At 33.4% G+C, this 19165-nt stretch overlaps 2 protein-coding genes across 2 annotated transcripts; one reads left to right on the top strand and one right to left on the bottom strand.

Annotated features, from left to right (window-relative positions):
* Positions 1-2904: 2904 nt before the first annotated feature.
* LOC111376257 (cytochrome P450 84A1-like) lies at positions 2905-7209 on the bottom strand. Its single transcript, XM_022999204.1, has 2 exons — positions 6277-7209; positions 2905-3544 (listed from the first exon to the last, which is right to left on the bottom strand). Exons 1-2 carry the CDS (start codon positions 7207-7209, stop codon positions 2921-2923), a joined length of 1557 nt encoding a protein of 518 aa, XP_022854972.1. The 3' UTR covers positions 2905-2920.
* Positions 7210-16222: 9013 nt separating this feature from the next.
* On the top strand, positions 16223-18135 carry LOC111376255 (probable pectinesterase 53). Its single transcript, XM_022999203.1, has 4 exons — positions 16223-16542; positions 16683-16872; positions 17397-17839; positions 17928-18135. The coding sequence occupies exons 1-4, from the start codon at positions 16250-16252 to the stop codon at positions 18076-18078; spliced, it is 1077 nt and encodes a 358-aa protein (XP_022854971.1). The 5' UTR covers positions 16223-16249; the 3' UTR covers positions 18079-18135.
* Positions 18136-19165: the final 1030 nt, after the last annotated feature.

Raw genomic sequence — 19165 nt, 5'->3', positions numbered from 1 at the left:
AGCAACTTTTTTTCCCGGTTAATAACTTTGATATCTTCAAGACCACTTCAATTAAAACTCTAATAACCACTAACATTTGGATCAAACTATATAACACACCTGTTGAGGAGTCTGGTTAAGAATAGATTGAAATTGATCTGATGAGAATTTGATATTTGATCTTGGTAAGATAGAGACTTACTTTTCATGCAATTTTATGTGAATTAAAATTGTAAGTATTGACTAAAGATTTGTGGGCCTCATTTTGTTAAAAGAATTTTACTTTTAAAGTTGATAAATTTTGTTGTCAAATGTCTTTTTTGAGTTGTTCCATCGAAGAAAAGATTGTTGAAAATATTTTGAAGACAAAGGTTTCATCGTTAGAATCGAAATTTTTTAATGATAGGATCTTTACGCCAATTGGAACTCATGTTGGCGACAAATAAGGGAAGGGCAGTGATATCTTTTAGCACTATCACAATCCAGTTTTAACAGAAGGTTAAAAATTTCAAAGAAAAAGAAAATAGTGTGGCATTTTCAACCAACAACAGTGTTTCAATTCATATTTATTTTTCGGAAAAGTTAGAAACTCTCAGAAGAGAGGACACGACAATCGTGGACTCGGCAAGGCCACGAGTCGAGTTGCTCGTGGCACAGTGAGACCAAATACATCGTCCATGTCGAGTTCACTCGGTTTCATCCCATCGGGCAATTCCCAACTGAAACAGTGAAGCAAATGTGCCAAAACCATATCCATCTCATAAAGCGCGAGTTGCATTCCCGGGCAGGACCTCCTGCCTGACCCGAACGGTATGAATTCAAAGTCGTTACCTTTGAAATCTGGTACACCATCTTTCATAAACCTGCTGGGCTTGAAGGAATCGGGATCACCCCAAGTATTCGAGTCGTGCCCAATGGCCCATACATTGATCAGGACTAGCGATTTGGGTGGAACAAGATAGTCAGCTACCACCACGGCTCCAGCGTTCTGGTGGAGGAGGAGGGGGATGGGGGGATGGAGGCGGAGGACTTCCTTGATACAGCAGCGGAGGTAGGTTAACTTCTCCAAGTCAGACTCTTCGACTTTGCGGCTCAAGCCGACCGTGTTGACCAGTTCTTGTTGTACCTTCTTCAGCTCTTCGGGGTTTCTCATCAGCTCCGCCATCACCCACTCCACAGCGGATGCCACTGCCTCAGTTCCACCAAACATTACATCCTGAGATTAAAACATATTTAATCCTTAACAAGATTTTCAGTTTAATTATAAAGTTCAACATGTTTAGCCTTGCGTCTCATGTAAAAGAAGCAGTCTCATTAGAAAAATGTTTATTTGCTTAGCTCCCGTTTGATCCTCATTAAATTAAATTACATTACATTTCATTTTTCTCTCTCTTATTTTCAACCACACAATCTTTCATAAAATAATATTACACGTAAATCAAAAACTTTTCCTTTTTTTTCAACCAATTATTTTTCTAAAAAATATTATTCCCTCCATTTTCATTTTCAGGTAATGGGGCTTAAACGGGAGCTTAGTTAATCGTGCTAAGCACCAGACCAGATGACATTCAAGTGTCATTAATTGATAGATTCTTTTAAAGTGCGGACATTAGTCTCATTTAAAATAACATATCAATTAAAAACACGTAAGCTATGCTATATAACGTTATTCTCTCTTTATAAAGTTTTTGCATAATTAAACAATTTTTTAATAAACTAACAATCACGAGATCGGGACATAGGTTGATACATCAAATTCAAGATCATATCCATACAAAATGAATTGATATTGTGTGCTAATGTCATATTAGATGCAAAGGACCATATTTTTAAAGATTTTTTTATTATTTATACAAAGTTAAATTATATTTTGAAAAACCCAATAAAAATAAAAATAAATAAATAAGGGAACCGCTAGGTGGATAAGATCCGTATCTATTTTTTAATTTGGTTAAAGATGTCAGAAGTACTAATATGAACAAATTTGAAAATTTTATTCGCTAGAGAGATGCAATTTTAATCCTTCTTTTGTATAATTATTCTCAACAAGTTGGTCACTAATTTGTTTCTAAGCTAATGTTCCAATTCAGACATGGATAATCATAAACTAACCACGTCCAATAATGCTGCATAATGCTTGACCATTGGCCATCGTGAATAAAATTTTTGGTTTATGCTCTGGCTCCTATGATGGCTAGCAGACGTGGTAATGCAGGAGGGTTCAATATTTTTTAATGAGATGTGAATAAAATATTTCTCATGGACCGTCTGGTACACCTGTGAGTTTATTTTATTTTATTTCTTTTTCTTTTTTTGGTCTTGTATGTATCATAAGCATCATAAAAGCATGGGTTCATGTACCAAGCACGTTCATAAAAGCATTTCTATAGAAATTTTCAAAAACAACTTGCATCAGAGAAGATTACACTGTGGCTCCGATATCCGGTTTATATTCCCTCTGAATAATGAATATGAAAACCTTTCATCCCATAATGCTTAGCCCCTGATTTAGCTAAAAATTTGATTTTTAGTAGATTTTGATAAAAGTTCATAAAATATAAAGTTGAAAATTGATAAAATATGTGGTCCCAGAAGGTAGATAATTGAAATATGAATTTGAGAAAAAAATAATTTAAAAAAATGGGAACCAAACAAATACTTAGTTTCAATTATACAAAACAAGTTGAGATATACTGTCCAACGTGCTGTCCATTAATAATTTATTGACACGTCATTTTACATGTCTATTTTTAAACACAAGTGGCAGTAAGAGAAAAGTTAAACATGTTAATTTAAAGTGACGTACCAATGAATCATAATGTGTACAGCAAGTTGGACAGTTAATTTTTGGACAGTAAATTTCAACTCATACGAAACAGACTGTTTGACTATTATAACTTATACTTTGTTGAAAATGTTTTTTCGGAAAAGTTAGAAACTCTCAGAAGAGAGGACACGACAATCGTGGACTCGGCAAGGCCACGAGTCGAGTTGCTCGTGGCACAGTGAGACCAAATACATCGTCCATGTCGAGTTCACTCGGTTTCATCCCATCGGGCAATTCCCAACTGAAACAGTGAAGCAAATGTGCCAAAACCATATCCATCTCATAAAGCGCGAGTTGCATTCCCGGGCAGGACCTCCTGCCTGACCCGAACGGTATGAATTCAAAGTCGTTACCTTTGAAATCTGGTACACCATCTTTCATAAACCTGCTGGGCTTGAAGGAATCGGGATCACCCCAAGTATTCGAGTCGTGCCCAATGGCCCATACATTGATCAGGACTAGCGATTTGGGTGGAACAAGATAGTCAGCTACCACCACGGCTCCAGCGTTCTGGTGGAGGAGGAGGGGGATGGGGGGATGGAGGCGGAGGACTTCCTTGATACAGCAGCGGAGGTAGGTTAACTTCTCCAAGTCAGACTCTTCGACTTTGCGGCTCAAGCCGACCGTGTTGACCAGTTCTTGTTGTACCTTCTTCAGCTCTTCGGGGTTTCTCATCAGCTCCGCCATCACCCACTCCACAGCGGATGCCACTGCCTCAGTTCCACCAAACATTACATCCTGAGATTAAAACATATTTAATCCTTAACAAGATTTTCAGTTTAATTATAAAGTTCAACATGTTTAGCCTTGCGTCTCATGTAAAAGAAGCAGTCTCATTAGAAAAATGTTTATTTGCTTAGCTCCCGTTTGATCCTCATTAAATTAAATTACATTACATTCCATTTTTTTCTATCCTATTTTCAACCACACAATCTTTCATAAAATAATATTACACATAAATCGAAAACTTTTCCTTCTTTTTCAACCACATATTTTTCTAAAAAATATTATTCCCTCTATTTTCATTTTCAGGTAATGGGGCTCAAACATGGGCTTAGTTAATAGTGCTAAGCACCAGACCAGATGACATTCAAGTGTCATTAATTGATAGATTCTCTTAAAGTGCGGACATTAGTCTCATTTCAAATAACATATCAATTAAAAACACATAAGCTATACTATATAACGTTATTCTCTCTTTATAAAGTTTTTGCATAATTAAACAATTTTTTAATAAACTAACAATCACGAGATCGGGACATATGTTGATACATCAAATTCAAGATCATATCCATACAAAATGAATTGATATTGTGTGCTAATGTCATATTAGATGCAAAGGACCATATTTTTAAAGATTTTTTTATTATTTATACAAAGTTAAATTATATTTTGAAAAACCCAAAAAAAAATAAAAATTAAAAAAAATAAAAAGGGAACCGTTAGGTGGATAAGATCCGTATCTATTTTTTAATTTGGTTAAAGATGTCAGAAGTACTAATATGAACAAATTTGAAAATTTTATTCGCTAGAGAGATGCAATTTTAATCCTTCTTTTGGATAATTATTCTCAACAAGTTGGTCACTAATTTGTTTCTAAGCTAATGTTCCAATTCAGATATGGATAATCATAAACTAACCACGTCCAATAATGCTACATAATGCTTGACCATTGGCCATCGTGAATAAAATTTTTGGTTTATGCTCTAGCCCCTATGATGGCTAGCAGACGTGGTAATGCAGGAGGGTTCAATATTTTTTAATGAGATGTGAATAAAATATTTCTCATGGACCGTCTGGTACACCTGTGAGTTTATTTTATTTTATTTCTTTTTCTTTTTTTGGTCTTGTATGTATCATAAGCATCATAAAAGCATGGGTTCATGTACCAAGCACGTTCATAAAAGCATTTCTATAGAAATTTTCAAAAACAACTTGCATCAGAGAAGATTACACTGTGGCTCCGATATCCGGTTTATATTCCCTCTGAATAATGAATATGAAAACCTTTCATCCCATAATGCTTAGCCCCTGATTTAGCTAAAAATTTGATTTTTAGTAGATTTTGATAAAAGTTCATAAAATATAAAGTTGAAAATTGATAAAATATGTGGTCCCAGAAGGTAGATAATTGAAATATGAATTTGAGAAAAAAATAATTTAAAAAAATGGGAACCAAACAAATACTTAGTTTCAATTATACAAAACAAGTTGAGATATACTGTCCAACGTGCTGTCCATTAATAATTTATTGACACGTCATTTTACATGTCTATTTTTAAACACAAGTGGCAGTAAGAGAAAAGTTAAACATGTTAATTTAAAGTGACGTACCAATGAATCATAATGTGTACAGCAAGTTGGACAGTTAATTTTTGGACAGTAAATTTCAACTCATACGAAACAGACTGTTTGACTATTATAACTTATACTTTGTTGAAAATGTGATTATATATTTTTCTTCAATTGAAATTATAAAGAAAAAAAAAATATTTTTAAGATGGAGTCCGAAAAGTTAATATGGTATTGATTTGATTCATCTTAAGTTCAAATGAGCTGTCAAATTTTAGATTGGTATTTTCAAATAAAGAATTGTTTTGGAAGGACATGTTAAAGGTAAACCATGTGGGATAAGTACGAATGTATTACCTAAACTCCTTTATTTTGCGTAAAAACTCTTAACAACTTTGACCTTTTAAGATGGTTATTCAAGACTTAACACAAATGTGGGTTGAAAAATCGATGGTGAGATGAAATTAAAAAGCTAATACAATTTTGGTGATTTATATGAGTAGACGGAGATAGAGGTGTTACGAATCCTTTTTCATTTTAGTATGGCGTAATAATTTTATGTTTAAGAATTTGATAGATAATTAATTACTTGGATTTATATATTTATTTGTGAAAGTTTGAAACACTAGTTAAAAAGTTAATGTTAAAGTTAATAATTAATTTTAATCATATGTTTCATGTAATTCAAAATTTTTACTAACTTTTGAATCACATTTTATTTTTTTTAACAATTTTCATGAAAATTTGTTAAAAACTTTTACCAAAACTTTGTTTATATTATGCTGGTTTAGATATAAGTCAGATTTTTAGTAAATTTTGATTAAAAAAAATGATAGAATATATGTTGAAAAAGTTGTGGATTGCATGAAATATGTAATTAAAATTAATTGTTGAATTTGATTTAAATTTTAATAATTTTTTTAGTTCAACCCACTGGGGGCTATATATAATATTTAGAATTGCATTTAATTTTGACAAATAAAAATGGCAAAGGATTCTAATCCTTGACCACCTTAGTTGTATATATGATATTATCTACCTCCATAATCTGTACCTTAATTAAGTAACGTGTTTTGCCGAAATGAATAATTTAAATACTCTTACGGAAGAATGAAGAATTGAAGAGAAAAGACTAAAGAGTAAAGAGTAAAACTAATAAGATATGTGATTTTGCTTACCATGATGATAGCTTTGATGTTATTCCTTTTGAGCTTAATAGAATTATCTAATTCCCGTAGCACTGAAACTTTGTTCTCGTCGCTGTAAAATTCTAACAACTCATCCACCATATCTCTCTTAGCTTCATTCAATCCGTTGGTAGGGTCCTTTTTCTGTATATGATCGTCGATAATGGAGTCTATAAATCCGTCAAGAGAAGCACGAGCCTTAAATAATCTGTTGTTTATCCCTTGAGGATCAATCCAACCAAGCCAAGGAATAAAATCAACAGTGTTAAAGGCACCAAACAATTTGGAAAACTCCTGTAAAATCTTGAGGAACTCGTCCTGCATCTGGTGTGATGACCTCCCACCAAACGCAGCTCGATAGATTATGTTCGTTGTGATCTCGAACACTAACTCACCGATGTTAACAGCCGTGCCGGTTTTTGTAGCAACAATGCGGATCATTTGGTCGACTTCATCTCGGACTGAGTCCCAAGATTCGACCCTTTTGCGGCTGAAGAGCTTCATCACGCATAGTTTTCGCATCTGTCGCCAGAAAGGACCACATTGAGCAAATACCATGTCGGCTCTGCCGTAAGTTAAGTACCTTATTGCGACAGTGACAGGGCGGTTAGAAAATATGTTGTCTTGGACTTGGAGGATTTGGCGGGATATGTCGGAATTGGACACCACTACAATGTGCTGGGAGCCCATGCGGAGGTGAAACATGCCGCCGTATTGCTTGGCCAGATTTGCGAGACCCCGGTGCGTTAACTGCTCCATCATGGCCATGTTTCCGATCAAAGGCCAGCCTTTGGGCCCTGGTGGATATGGTTTATGCTGAAATCTTGATAAAAGGAATAAGAACAGTAGAGGGACAATGAAGAGAAGAAACATAGGTACGGTCTCTAGAGCAGCAAGATAAGAAATAATATTCTTCTCTTCCATAATTTCTTCCATTCTTGCACACTTTAGCTATATAATGGAAGTGCAACACAACTATGTTATAATATTTTAACAATATATGTTTTTCTTAACCTTAATAATAATAAATTAGCAATACATGTTTTACTCGTGTTATAGTTTAAAGTATGTTTGAAGGAAAACTGTATATTTTCTTTGGTAGAATGATTTAGCCAAATATCCTTTCTTTTCTTGCGCAAATTTTAAAAAGCTCAACAAAGATAAAAAAAAAATATGAATTATAAAAGAAATTAATTCGTGCATAAATTAATCACTTTTGCTTATTGGAAATGAATCTCCAATGCTGACTGATGTGTATATGCAAATCGTCCTTCAACAACTCCAAAAACCATCTCGAGTTATCCTTATTCTCAACTTCAACAACTGTATATGTCATCGGATACATACCATTATTAACATCAACACTGACTGCAATCAATAATTGCTCACCATGCTCAGTCTTCAAAAAGCAACCATCTACCCAATCACCCTTCTGCAGCCCCTATCAAAACCATCTCACAATGCTCCAAGACAAATGTATAGTTGTGGTCTCAACATTTGTCCTCTTCAATTCCTTACAATAATCCCATTGTACTTTGTAATATTCCACCACACTCCCTCTAATTTTATCTAGTACCTTCTCTTCTGTTCTATGCACTTGCCAATGTGAGATGTCACTCAAACCATCCTACTTAACCCTCTAAATGAATATACTAACTGACATATTCGCATCAGCCCTCCAATCAAATAAATACCTGGTTGCCAAATAGGTTGAGGTCACTCTGAAGTTCTTATATACTATAGGACAAGTATGGTCTTCTACAAAATTTTGAGCACAAAACATGTCTTATTATGCTCCATGGTAGTATACAATACCCATGGACAATTTTCTTACACTTGGTTCTCAATTTGCAAGCGTTATCCTTTTTAAATTTAATCTCTCTGTTGCTTCTAACTAAATATTCAGTGATGGCAGCCTTTAGTACTAACTTTGACTCATACTAAGCCTATACAATCAAAAAAATCAATGCATACAGGTCTCATTAAACTAAAGTGTAAAATAGATTTAAAGTAAAGTAAAGAATATGTTCCAGTTACCTAGTCTGAACATTGGATCTTCCATATCTGTCACCACATTAAAAGCATCATTGGAAACAATACTTCTTGAAGTTGTATCACTCTCCTCTTAACTATGAATGAGTCCCCATAGTCGGTATTGGACCCTCACCTACTGCTCATCTCCTAAACCAAACCCCAATTCAAAATTAACCCTTTGACTCACAGTTTCAGTAATAGCTATAGGATCAGGATCCTGCTCATACTCCATCTCATAATCAGATTATACCAAACCTTCAACTTCTTCTTCCCTCCTCAGTTCTTCGTGTTGATGTTCAAGCACAACTTCTTCCTCTTCCACACTCGAATCATCGACATTTGTATTTTTCTCATTCTAGTATTGTAAAGTTTTCTCATAACGTAACCACAACTCTTCAGCATTCTCTTGCAAAAATTGGTCAGACCAATTACCTTCAGCCTCCCCTCCTTCGTCTTTTGCGACCGATGGTACATAACAACCTTCTAGTGTTTAGTCTCCATCGACTTGTGAAGACCAAGGATGCAACGACAATGCATATGACTGCATTGGGGCTACCACATATATCTTCACATTTGGATGCCCATCTCTATCCCTAAGCATTTCCTTGATATCCTCTTCACTCTCCAATCTTGTCAACCCCTTCCCTAAACTCATTTTTTGCTTCTTGCAGTAAAACTCCAACATCCTTTGATCACAAGTTCCATGTAAGAAGTTACTCAAGCTCTCTCTAGTACACTATATACCACAAAAGAAGTCGAAGAAGAAAATGGATCTTCCTTTATATGCCACATTGTTTGGATTATCATAAAATTAGCCTCCATAATGTATTTCAATTGTGAAATATTGAGAATTAACACCTACTGCAATAGTATAAATTTCATATCAAAATCAAGCAATAAATTGGGGAACACTGAAAGCATCACACTAAAATGGACCTAAATTGTGGAATTGGACACTGAAATTATGTGAATGCACAGTGGAATTGGATGACTATAGCCATAAATTTAGGGAATGAACACTATACTATAAATGGGTTGCTCTTTACCTGGATTTCTCAAAAATGGAAGAAACATTTTGCTCCTCGAAAGTCTGCACAAGAACGATAAATTGCATCAAAACTTCTCACAGATTCTTAGTCATGCAAAATACCAAAATACGAAATGAAAAGAAAAATACCCAACCCGTAATATCTCTTACCTCCGCTCTTCCAAAGATTCTCACTACATTGTTTCATTGCGTGCCCATGAAATAAGATGAGAGCATATGCCAGGAGAAGGGAGAAAATCTTGTACAAATGGAAGAACGGGAAAAAATGGGATTTTGAAAGAAGAAATCAGTATGAAACCTTCACATGTAAAAGAAGATGGAAGAGTGTAAATGGGTTGAGACTGTTTTGCCCTTCACGTTTGAAAAGAAAACCATATTTTTGTACTGAATCAACGGAGCAAGTGACGGTCAATGGACGAAAGGATGTTCTATGCAAAGAAAGTGGAAAAAAAAGAAAAAAAAAAAAAAAAAAAATTGAAACATGGGGACATTTTCCACAATAAACCTGAAAGGTAGGAACATTTTGTACTAATTACCCTTTTCTTTATTTAGTGTAATAATTTCGTTCATTATTTTTATGTGGCTGCTTAGTGTTAGTTTTGGAATAACTATTTGAAGATGGGAAGAAGGGGTGTCAATGGGTTGCGACTGTTTTGCTCTTGGTGTTAGAAAAGAAAATTGTATTTTGCACTGAATTAACAGAGCAAGTGACAATCAGTGGATGGAAGAACGTTTTTCGCAAAGAAATCTGAAATTAAGGGCAAAAATACCAAAAAATGGATGGTAAGAATGTTTTCCACAATAAACCTAAAAGATAAAGACATTTTGTGCTAATTACCCTATTTTAATTAGATTTGACTTGTTACCAAAAAGCATAATTAAATATGATATAACATAAATTGTGTTTTTACTCTTGAAGAGTAAATTGTTATTCAATTTATAATTTTAAATAATAATATATTATTGCTCTTGAAGAGCATGATATTATAATTTTCATCTTCCTAGAAAAATGTTCACATACTGATTTTAAATAAAGAACAGTAAAATATAATGTGATCTTGAAGTAGCACATCTTTTGAAAAATACATCATATATGTGGTTTATGAATTATTGTTTATCCATGAAGGAGAACATATAACTCATGTCATGTTAATTATTTTTGACTACTCAATTTGTTATTATATGGTTATACAGTATTTAGCCTTATTCTTTGAAAATTAAAGATGTAAATTTTAAAATAGCTATGTGAAAAGTAGAAGATTACCTATTTAAGGTTTTTTAAAGCTTTCAAATTCAAGTAAGTCATCTTTCTATTTCTATTTCTATTATATATTATATTTGTAAATTTATAAATCACTTAAATATTTTGATTTAACTAGTGCTACCGAAGAAGCATAACTAGAAATTGTATTTATACTAAATGAATATGGTGCTCTATTAAATTAAAGAGAAACAATTAAGTTTCTTAAATGTGTGGTATAATTGAAAAACACACTATATTGAATCAGAAATTCAATTATTGGATATATTATTGTCCGACATGACCAGTTGGATGTCACTGAATCAATAACAATATGAAATAAAGAATTCAATGACATTCAATAAAGAATCAGAAGATTTTTCAATCCAATAAATTCTTATATTATGTTTGTTCTCTTTACTGGAAATTGATCATTAACCATCATTGACTAAATTGGGACTGAATTCCCTATATTTTTTAAATTAATTATGGCGAGAAATGGGACTTGGTCACCCTCCATGTTGATCATCTAGTTATTATTTGTATTTAACAGATAAGATACATTTATTAGATGATTGCATGGTGTTCGCAATTTGAAGTTGCGAAAATTATTGTTCAAATTTTAAATTATGACGTAACTAAGATGATGTGTTTTGTTAATGCTAATGAGCCTAAATCTCAATCTTTTAATTATTATTAGTTGGGAAGTCGACAAATGATTTAATATTATTACTTATTAAGCGCCTTCAATTAATTTCTTAATTATTACTTTTGAGAACAAAGTATTTCCCATTTCTGTTTAGGGAATATTATTGGCATTATGCCAACATTGAAGGTTTTCCCGCTTTATCTAACTCGTGGTCAGAGTCTAATATTTTCATAAATATTTTGATAGTGCATTTTATGGAGATCAACCACAATGAACTAAGAAAGAAAGTAAAGAATTCTAAAAATAAACACCTAGTTTGAACCCTTATGAAATATCTCAAGCTCTAGAGGATGATACTTTATAATGCGGTTTGCATATTGTCGAACAAATCTCTCGACATTAGGGAGACAAATTAAGAAGCTGAAAATAATGTACAAATGCATCATTCAATTATCTAGATCCTCACAAAAGAAAATTTGAACCAGAAGTTTAAAAGATAATTTTTTAAATGATTTTGCTAATCAAAGAGATCAATAATATATTTCACACCAACTTTAAATGTCATAACTCAAATTAACGTCCTGAGAGAAAACATTGTTAACATTATATCCGATATATGTATGGCACGCTTGAAGCATAAATACAATCAATTTGAGACAAAAAAAAATCATAAAAAAAAAGAAAAAGAAAAGAAAGAAAGAAGCATATAAGGAAGATGGTCTCATTTAGGAGGTGTATGCTTTTAAATAATATATATACATAACTAATTATAAAATCTCAGAAGAGATTTAAGTACTTGAAACACTGAAAGTAGAGATATTCAATAAGTTACGAGATTATGGAAAAGGAAGAATTGTAAAGAAAAGAAAGTTTTCGACAACACTTTTGTACATGGTGTACTGCTTCATATTATAAAAGATGAGAATATCAAAATAAATTCATCAAATCATTTCGATAGAAGAAATGATTGACCAAATAAATGGACGCAAATATAGCAAATTGAATTTACTGAATATACCTGAAATTTTTGGATCTACAGTCCAAACACCAAAATGTGTATATTTATGTGGAAAAAAAAAAGAAAAAGAAAAAGCCATGATATGTAATTTGCAACTCTCAGCGTATTGATTTCATAAAGACCTGTATAAATAGATAAATTAACTTGTGATAGATGCAATCACAAATATCTATTTGCTAGCCTGACAATGCATGAAATTTTTATGAATGTAATAAATGCAGTTATAGTCAACTTACCATGTATGATTTTAATACTATCCTTTAAGGATTCATGCCCGAAACATATAATTTAAGTGATATTATCATGAGAATAACTGAATAAGCATTGTACTCTTATTCCCTTGACTAAGATTTTGTCTCGTTGGATTTTTTGGCAAGGCTTTTACTGAGATAACTTTTGTAGCGTACTAAAAAGAATAATGAATTCTTTTTCCTTAATTAGGACTTTCCCACAGAATTTTTTCTAATAAAATTTTAACAAAGCATATTATTTGTGTAATGATGTCCATAACCTACAAGATATTTTTCTTCAAAATAATACTCTTATATGTTACAAAGAGTGTACAATTTCTGAAGAGAGCAACAACAAAATCTATTCTTCAACATAATATCATGTGACTAAATACAAAAAAGGATCGATAAATATCATCTATGAAGACAATATTGCTTAAAGGCCATAACAAGGTAACACGAAACATGCTTCACCAGAATTGCAATATTGAAAATATTGACATACAAGACATGAATGGCTCAATAGAAGAATCTTCATTTATTGAAATCAAGGGGAGCAGATGTACTTTTTTTCGTGGCTCAAGTTTTATCTCATTGAGTTTTCTTGATAATGTTTTAATGAGAAAGATATTTCATAATGTGTCATTCAAGGATGAGTGTTCTAAATAATAAATATTAATGAATGCCAATTATATCCCTGTAGTTTTAGATATTATTACCATGGTATCCTTGTAGCCCTAATTCTTCCTATAAATATGGGACTTTGGTTCTCAATGAAATACATATAAATTTATTGACTTCTCTACTTTCTTCTCCTCTCTCTAGTCTATAACAATAACTAGGAGTTATTAATATAAACTTTAGTATTAATATAATATATTTCCTTAAATATAACTCTTCCAAACATAATTTCATTTGCATTTAGTTAGTCTTAGTATAATAACTAGTATTTATTAATTTAAAATCACCAAAACATCAATTGTGTGTATCTCATTATTGTCTAATCCACGTGAAAACAATACTCGTACTCATTTTACACTATTAGTTGTCAAGGATATTCGATTTTAACAAATGGAGACAACAAAGTACTCATATAATGACTCGAAGTCTGAAAATGTTTGGAATTATTAAAGATGGCAGTGGGTCAAGTTCGAGGTGTGGTGCAAGGGCTTGCCCTGTTTGCTGCCCCATTTTTTTACATTTTAAAAATCTCGAGTTATGCTATTATTAGAGAATAAAATATAAATTCAAAACTTTAAAATCCAAAGCAAATAATGCTCAAAGTAACAACACCAATATCCAAGATTCCAAAGTAAACAATTGAAACAAACAATGTCCAAAAATAAACAATTGCAAATAGAATTACATTGTAACTAAATTTCATTTCTTTATTTGAAATTTGATATTTTTCCATCTTCATAACTTCATTCATCAGCAGAGTTAAAGATTACATAAGATGAATCCTAAAAAATGAAAGAAATAGTATACTCAATATCATCATAATAACTATGATCAAAATTTACAATATCTAATAAATAAAATTACCTCCTTATCAACATCCCCATCATTCATCTTGGAGCAACATTCAAAATATGTAGATGGTGCAGAATTCATTATTAATAAAGCAAAATAAATAGCAATAAGAGAATTCGTAAAAGGAACAATATGAAAAGCAAATGTTTTTATACATCGTACCATGAATATCGGCTCATAACCAATCTTGAATACACATTAAAGCCTTCAAAGTTTGGGGTAAAGCTTATTTCTGTTTGAACTAACAAATCTACCACTAGTACTAAAAGTAGATTCGGACACCGCTGTAGATATCAGGATGGCCAAAATATCTTTTGCAATTTGAGATAAAGTCAGATATTTGATTTCATTTACTTTCCACCATGTCAATATATCAAAATCATCCGATCGAGGCAATATAGGCTCACCTAAGAAAGTATCAAGCTCGGTTTTCACATTGCTAGAAACTCCAACATTGGAAACAAATCTGTAAAAACCCGCCATTCGATCTAATTTATTATTAGCACTTGATGTATCAGTTTGATAATAAGAAGTAGAAGACTGAGCTACAAACCCATTCGAATCATTCCTTTTCTGATAATCGTGCACCAACTTGCCAAATCCCAATCACCATCACCAGGCAAACATTTATAATGTAACTCCCTCTGTTTCAAACTAGGAAAAACATTCTTATAAATCAAAGCAGTACGAAGCATCAAGTATGTGAAATTCCACCTTATTTTACAATCAAGCACCAAATTTTTCTCAAAATCAATTTTCAATTGATGCAAAAAGAGCTCAATTTCTTTAGATCTCTTTGGCGTGGTTGTCCAAGAAGCAAGATTATCACGGATTTTCTCAACACTATCACCAATAATCTCCAGCCCATCATTCATTATAATATTTAATATATGTGCACAATACCTCATATGGAAAAATTTACCATTCAATACAAGAGAATGAGTATAAAGCTGACTTAATACAATATTGATCATATCATCATTTGTGGTGCAATTATCTACAGTCAAAGTTAGTAACTTACGATCAATATTCCAGTCCAGTAACTTACATGATAGAGTTTCTGAAAGCATGTCAATAGTGTGTGGACACGGCACATAAATAAACTCGAGTTCATTCAAGAACAAATTAAATCTACTAAAAGAATATAATTTTGATAAATTATAAAAACAAGTGAATGTAATTTTTTACTATACCGCATCATTCGACTCTGTAGTTTCCAAGCATCATCTATGAAATGAGCAGTGATAACCATGAATTCTTTATTTTGATTAGAAGAGGTCCACATGTCGGTAGTAATCGAAATTCAACTCGCATTCTTCTCAAGTGCAATCATATTTTTTGCTTTCTCATATTCATAGATCTTCAAAATGTTGCTCTTCAAAGTGTTGCGAGAATGAACCTTAAAAAATGGTTGCAAGTCATGCAAGAACTCTCGAAATGCAATGTGATCAACCATGGACAAAGAATACTCATGCAAAATCACCATTTTCGCGAGACTATACCTATACTTATCAAGTATCCATTGTGACCTTGCTACTCACAGCATCCTTCTTGAAATTTAATGTTGCTTGGAAAGTACCATCTTGATGACGGAATACACTTCTCTTCAAATGATCATGCAAATGCTTTGTACCACCCCTAACTGTTTCTTGCAATGATTGCATTGGTAAGGTCAGATCATATGTCACCCCTCTAAGTTTTTACAATCATGCTACATGTCACTTTTTAGATCATATTTTACATTGTGCCACTTGGCAATACATTATTGAATAGTTCAAAAAATAAACAATTTTTTCCCGAATCAAATCATGCCAATTTGGATAATGTCAAAAGTGACGTACAATTGGCTTAACTCAAGTTTTTATTGTGACATCCTTTCAATATTAATAAATACTCTGCCTGTAAGCTTCTTTGAAATCGAAGGCTCAACGTAATTAAAATTGTTAAAGGGTGTGCGTTTCTATAAGTGAAAGAGAGGCGGTGGGGTTGCTAACTGCTTCCCAGCAGACAAAACAGACAATTCTATAAAACACGGGTTGACACATGCAGATTACAGATAACAATAGATACAGCCAGAAGACCTGTCAGATTGCCTCTACACCAATCATTTCATCCCTTCATTTGCAACTTCACCCTATTTTAACCTCAAGAAATTTCAGTTTTAACAATTCCCATCATTTTTAGCTATTTCTATTTAACATCCATAGACGCAATGGGATTGAAGCTTTTTATCATAATCTTGTTTTTCACTAGTGCGAATTCTCGAACGCATTTGAATAGTCTCAAGATTGCTGAAGAAGGTTACTTGGATTGGATAAGACGAATGAGTTTTCGTAACCACTCCCATTTCGAAGAAGCAAAGAACAAATTTGTTCCTTGCAAAATCATTAAGGTCCATAAAAATCCGAAATACGGAGATTTTACTTCAATGCAGAAGGCTATAAATTCAATCCCAGTCGTAAATCTGTGTCGGGTGGTTATTTCTGTTAGTGCAGGTACTTACAAGTAAGTTATCTTTCAACCTTACTTCAATGTAGATTCATTTTTAAAGTGTTTATGTGAAGAAATTCCGATTATTTTGGTATTAAAAAACTTGTTTAAATACTGACACGACTAGTTTAAACTGTATGGAAAAATTAATGTAGGGAAAAGATAGAAATTCCTGCAACAATGGCTTATGTGACGTTCGAAGGAGCTGGTTCAGACAAAACGATCATTCAATGGGATGACACTGCCGATCGTAAAGGGCCAAAAGGACAGCCAATGGGCACTTACGGTTCTGCCACATTCGCTATCAATGCTCCATACTTTGTCGCAAAAAACATCGCCTTCAAGGTCAGTGCAAGAAGGGTTATTTCTCTTTACACCCGTTCGTGAATCATGGTCTTACGAGAGATATAAAGCTAAAATGAATAGAAAAAAAAATGTGAATATACGTTAACAAGTGAAGGTGGCATCGACTGTGAGCCTTTAGTTTTACCAACGTCAGAATCATCTCGNAAAAAAAAATGTGAATATACGTTAACAAGTGAAGGTGGCATCGACTGTGAGCCTTTAGTTTTACCAACGTCAGAATCATCTCGTTCTTTAATCAAGTTAACAAAACTAAGTCAATTTTAGACATATAGAGGCTTTTATTCAAAAGAATGATGCAGCTGAACAATTGTTTGGAAGAGGGATGAGTAGGATAAACTAACATCGACGTCTACGATTGTTAAAGATATAGTTGCTTTGACTTAAGAAGAAGACAGTCAATATTACAATATTTAGTGCTACGAGATTCATTTGAACAGTCCAAAACACTAATTTTGTTCTTTCATGAACCAATAATTACCACAATTGTTCCACTTATCTGACAGAATAAAGCCCCGCCACCGCCAGCAGGAGTGACCGGGAAGCAGGCAGTGGCAGTTCGGATATCAGCCGACATGGCGGCTTTCATAAATTGTAAGTTTGTGGGAACACAAGACACCCTTTATGACCACAAAGGCAGACACTACTTCAAAAACTGCTACATTCAAGGTTCTGTAGATTTCATATTTGGGGATGGACTCTCACTCTATGAAGGATGTCGTTTGCATGCCAAAACAAACAAATATGGGGCCTTGACAGCCCAAAAGAGGGAGAGTATGCTTGAGGAAACTGGCTTCTCTTTTGTGAATTGCAAAGTCACAGGGTCTGGTGCCCTCTACTTGGGCAGGGCTTGGGGCACTTTTTCAAGAGTAGTCTTTGCTTATACATTCATGGATAAAATCATTACACCAAAAGGCTGGTATAATTGGGGAGATAAGAAGAGAGAAATGTAAGTACAACACTTAAAAGAGCCAAAACATTTATTTATTTAAATCCAAGTATGGAAAGGATTAACATTTTCCTTTTTTCATTTGAAGGACTGTATTCTATGGACAATTCAAGTGTTCAGGACCAGGGGCTGATCATACAGGCAGGGTGTCATGGGCAAGAGAGCTCACTCAACAAGAGGCTCAGCCATTTATTTCACTTAGCTTCATTGATGGACATAAATGGCTAAAAAATATATGATAACTTTCATCATAGAGCTACACAAATCCAAAAATGAAAAGCGGGTTATTAAGAAAATTTCAGTCGCTTTCATCTTTTTGTGATTTTCCATTCACTGGTTAACTGGGTATTCAGTGTCCCATTTTGTCCCAATCCCCATTCACCAGTACACTTACAGCTTACAAAAGGAATTGCAATGTTGTTACATACTTGCATATCGAAGAAAAGAAAAACCGTAAATTAGTACTATTTTATCAGAAGAGAGACCACATCAAGCATCGAACTAGCTAAAGGTACTTACGAAAATAACCTTTCAACCAAAGAAAGCAAAGATGACATTTCAAACCAGAGCATGCTGTATCATGCTGCTGCCAAAGAAGGCGAAATTAGATCATCCCAAGTTTAATATTGTTTATAATATATTAGCAAATAAACACAACTCTTGTAGAATCATGAAAATAACAAGCAACAGCCTTCGTGGTAACAAAGGCTAACACAATAGTATCTGGGCTTCCCAGTGTCAGCGTTAAAAAGTAGAACATTGTTTATTGTTGCAGAGATCGTTTGCCTTTTGTTCATAATATGAAACAACTCCCAAAAATGCTTTTAATCATCTCATTTAAGTATGACAATGAAGATACCATCTACCATCTGGAAGTAAGTATTGGATACCTGCCCATAGAATAATATTTACAAGCCTTGAGTGAAGTAATTATAGAAGTAATCACCACTGAGAGTTGTTCGTGGGCGAGTATGAATTACCATTTGGTCCACCTGTTAAACTCACAAGGTCAATCCCTCACAATTTAACTACAGGAACCCCATGGACACAGCACAAATAGACAGCATCCCTAGTGAATGTTCCAGAAGCTTGTAAACAAAGACAGCGAAAGTGATACTTGTTTTTGATGAATTCCACAAGGGCATCCCAGTTCACTCCACACATCCTAGATAAAAATGGAAACAAAAGAAATTTATACCGAATCATCAGCATAGAATCATCATAAGGTCTAAAAGAGAATTTTAAATTGAAGGTGCAAATATATTGAAAGTCAATTAGAGCGTAACAAACAACTGCAAACAAACTCAAGATTTCTAGAGGAACCAC

Source organism: Olea europaea, unplaced genomic scaffold (genome assembly GCF_002742605.1).
Source record: "Olea europaea var. sylvestris unplaced genomic scaffold, O_europaea_v1 scaffold1478, whole genome shotgun sequence".
In the NCBI taxonomy this organism is placed as follows: Eukaryota; Viridiplantae; Streptophyta; class Magnoliopsida; order Lamiales; family Oleaceae; genus Olea; species Olea europaea.
The sequence above is the reverse complement of the archived record's forward strand: the minus strand, read 5'-3'. Positions and strand labels throughout refer to the sequence as shown.

Bases quoted from the DNA above. Each gene is read 5' to 3' on its own strand.
- LOC111376257 (XM_022999204.1), bottom strand. From the start codon at position 7,209: ATGGAAGAGAAGAATATTATTTCTTATCTTGCTGCTCTAGAGACCGTA. The intron at 3,545-6,276 runs GTAAGCAAAATC...TTTTAATCTCAG, and splicing joins ACATCAAAGCTATCATCATG to GATGTAATGTTTGGTGGAAC.
- LOC111376255 (XM_022999203.1), top strand. From the start codon at position 16,250: ATGGGATTGAAGCTTTTTATCATAATCTTGTTTTTCACTAGTGCGAAT. The intron at 16,873-17,396 runs GTCAGTGCAAGA...CTTATCTGACAG, and splicing joins CAAAAAACATCGCCTTCAAG to AATAAAGCCCCGCCACCGCC. The intron at 17,840-17,927 runs GTAAGTACAACA...TTTCATTTGAAG, and splicing joins GGAGATAAGAAGAGAGAAAT to GACTGTATTCTATGGACAAT.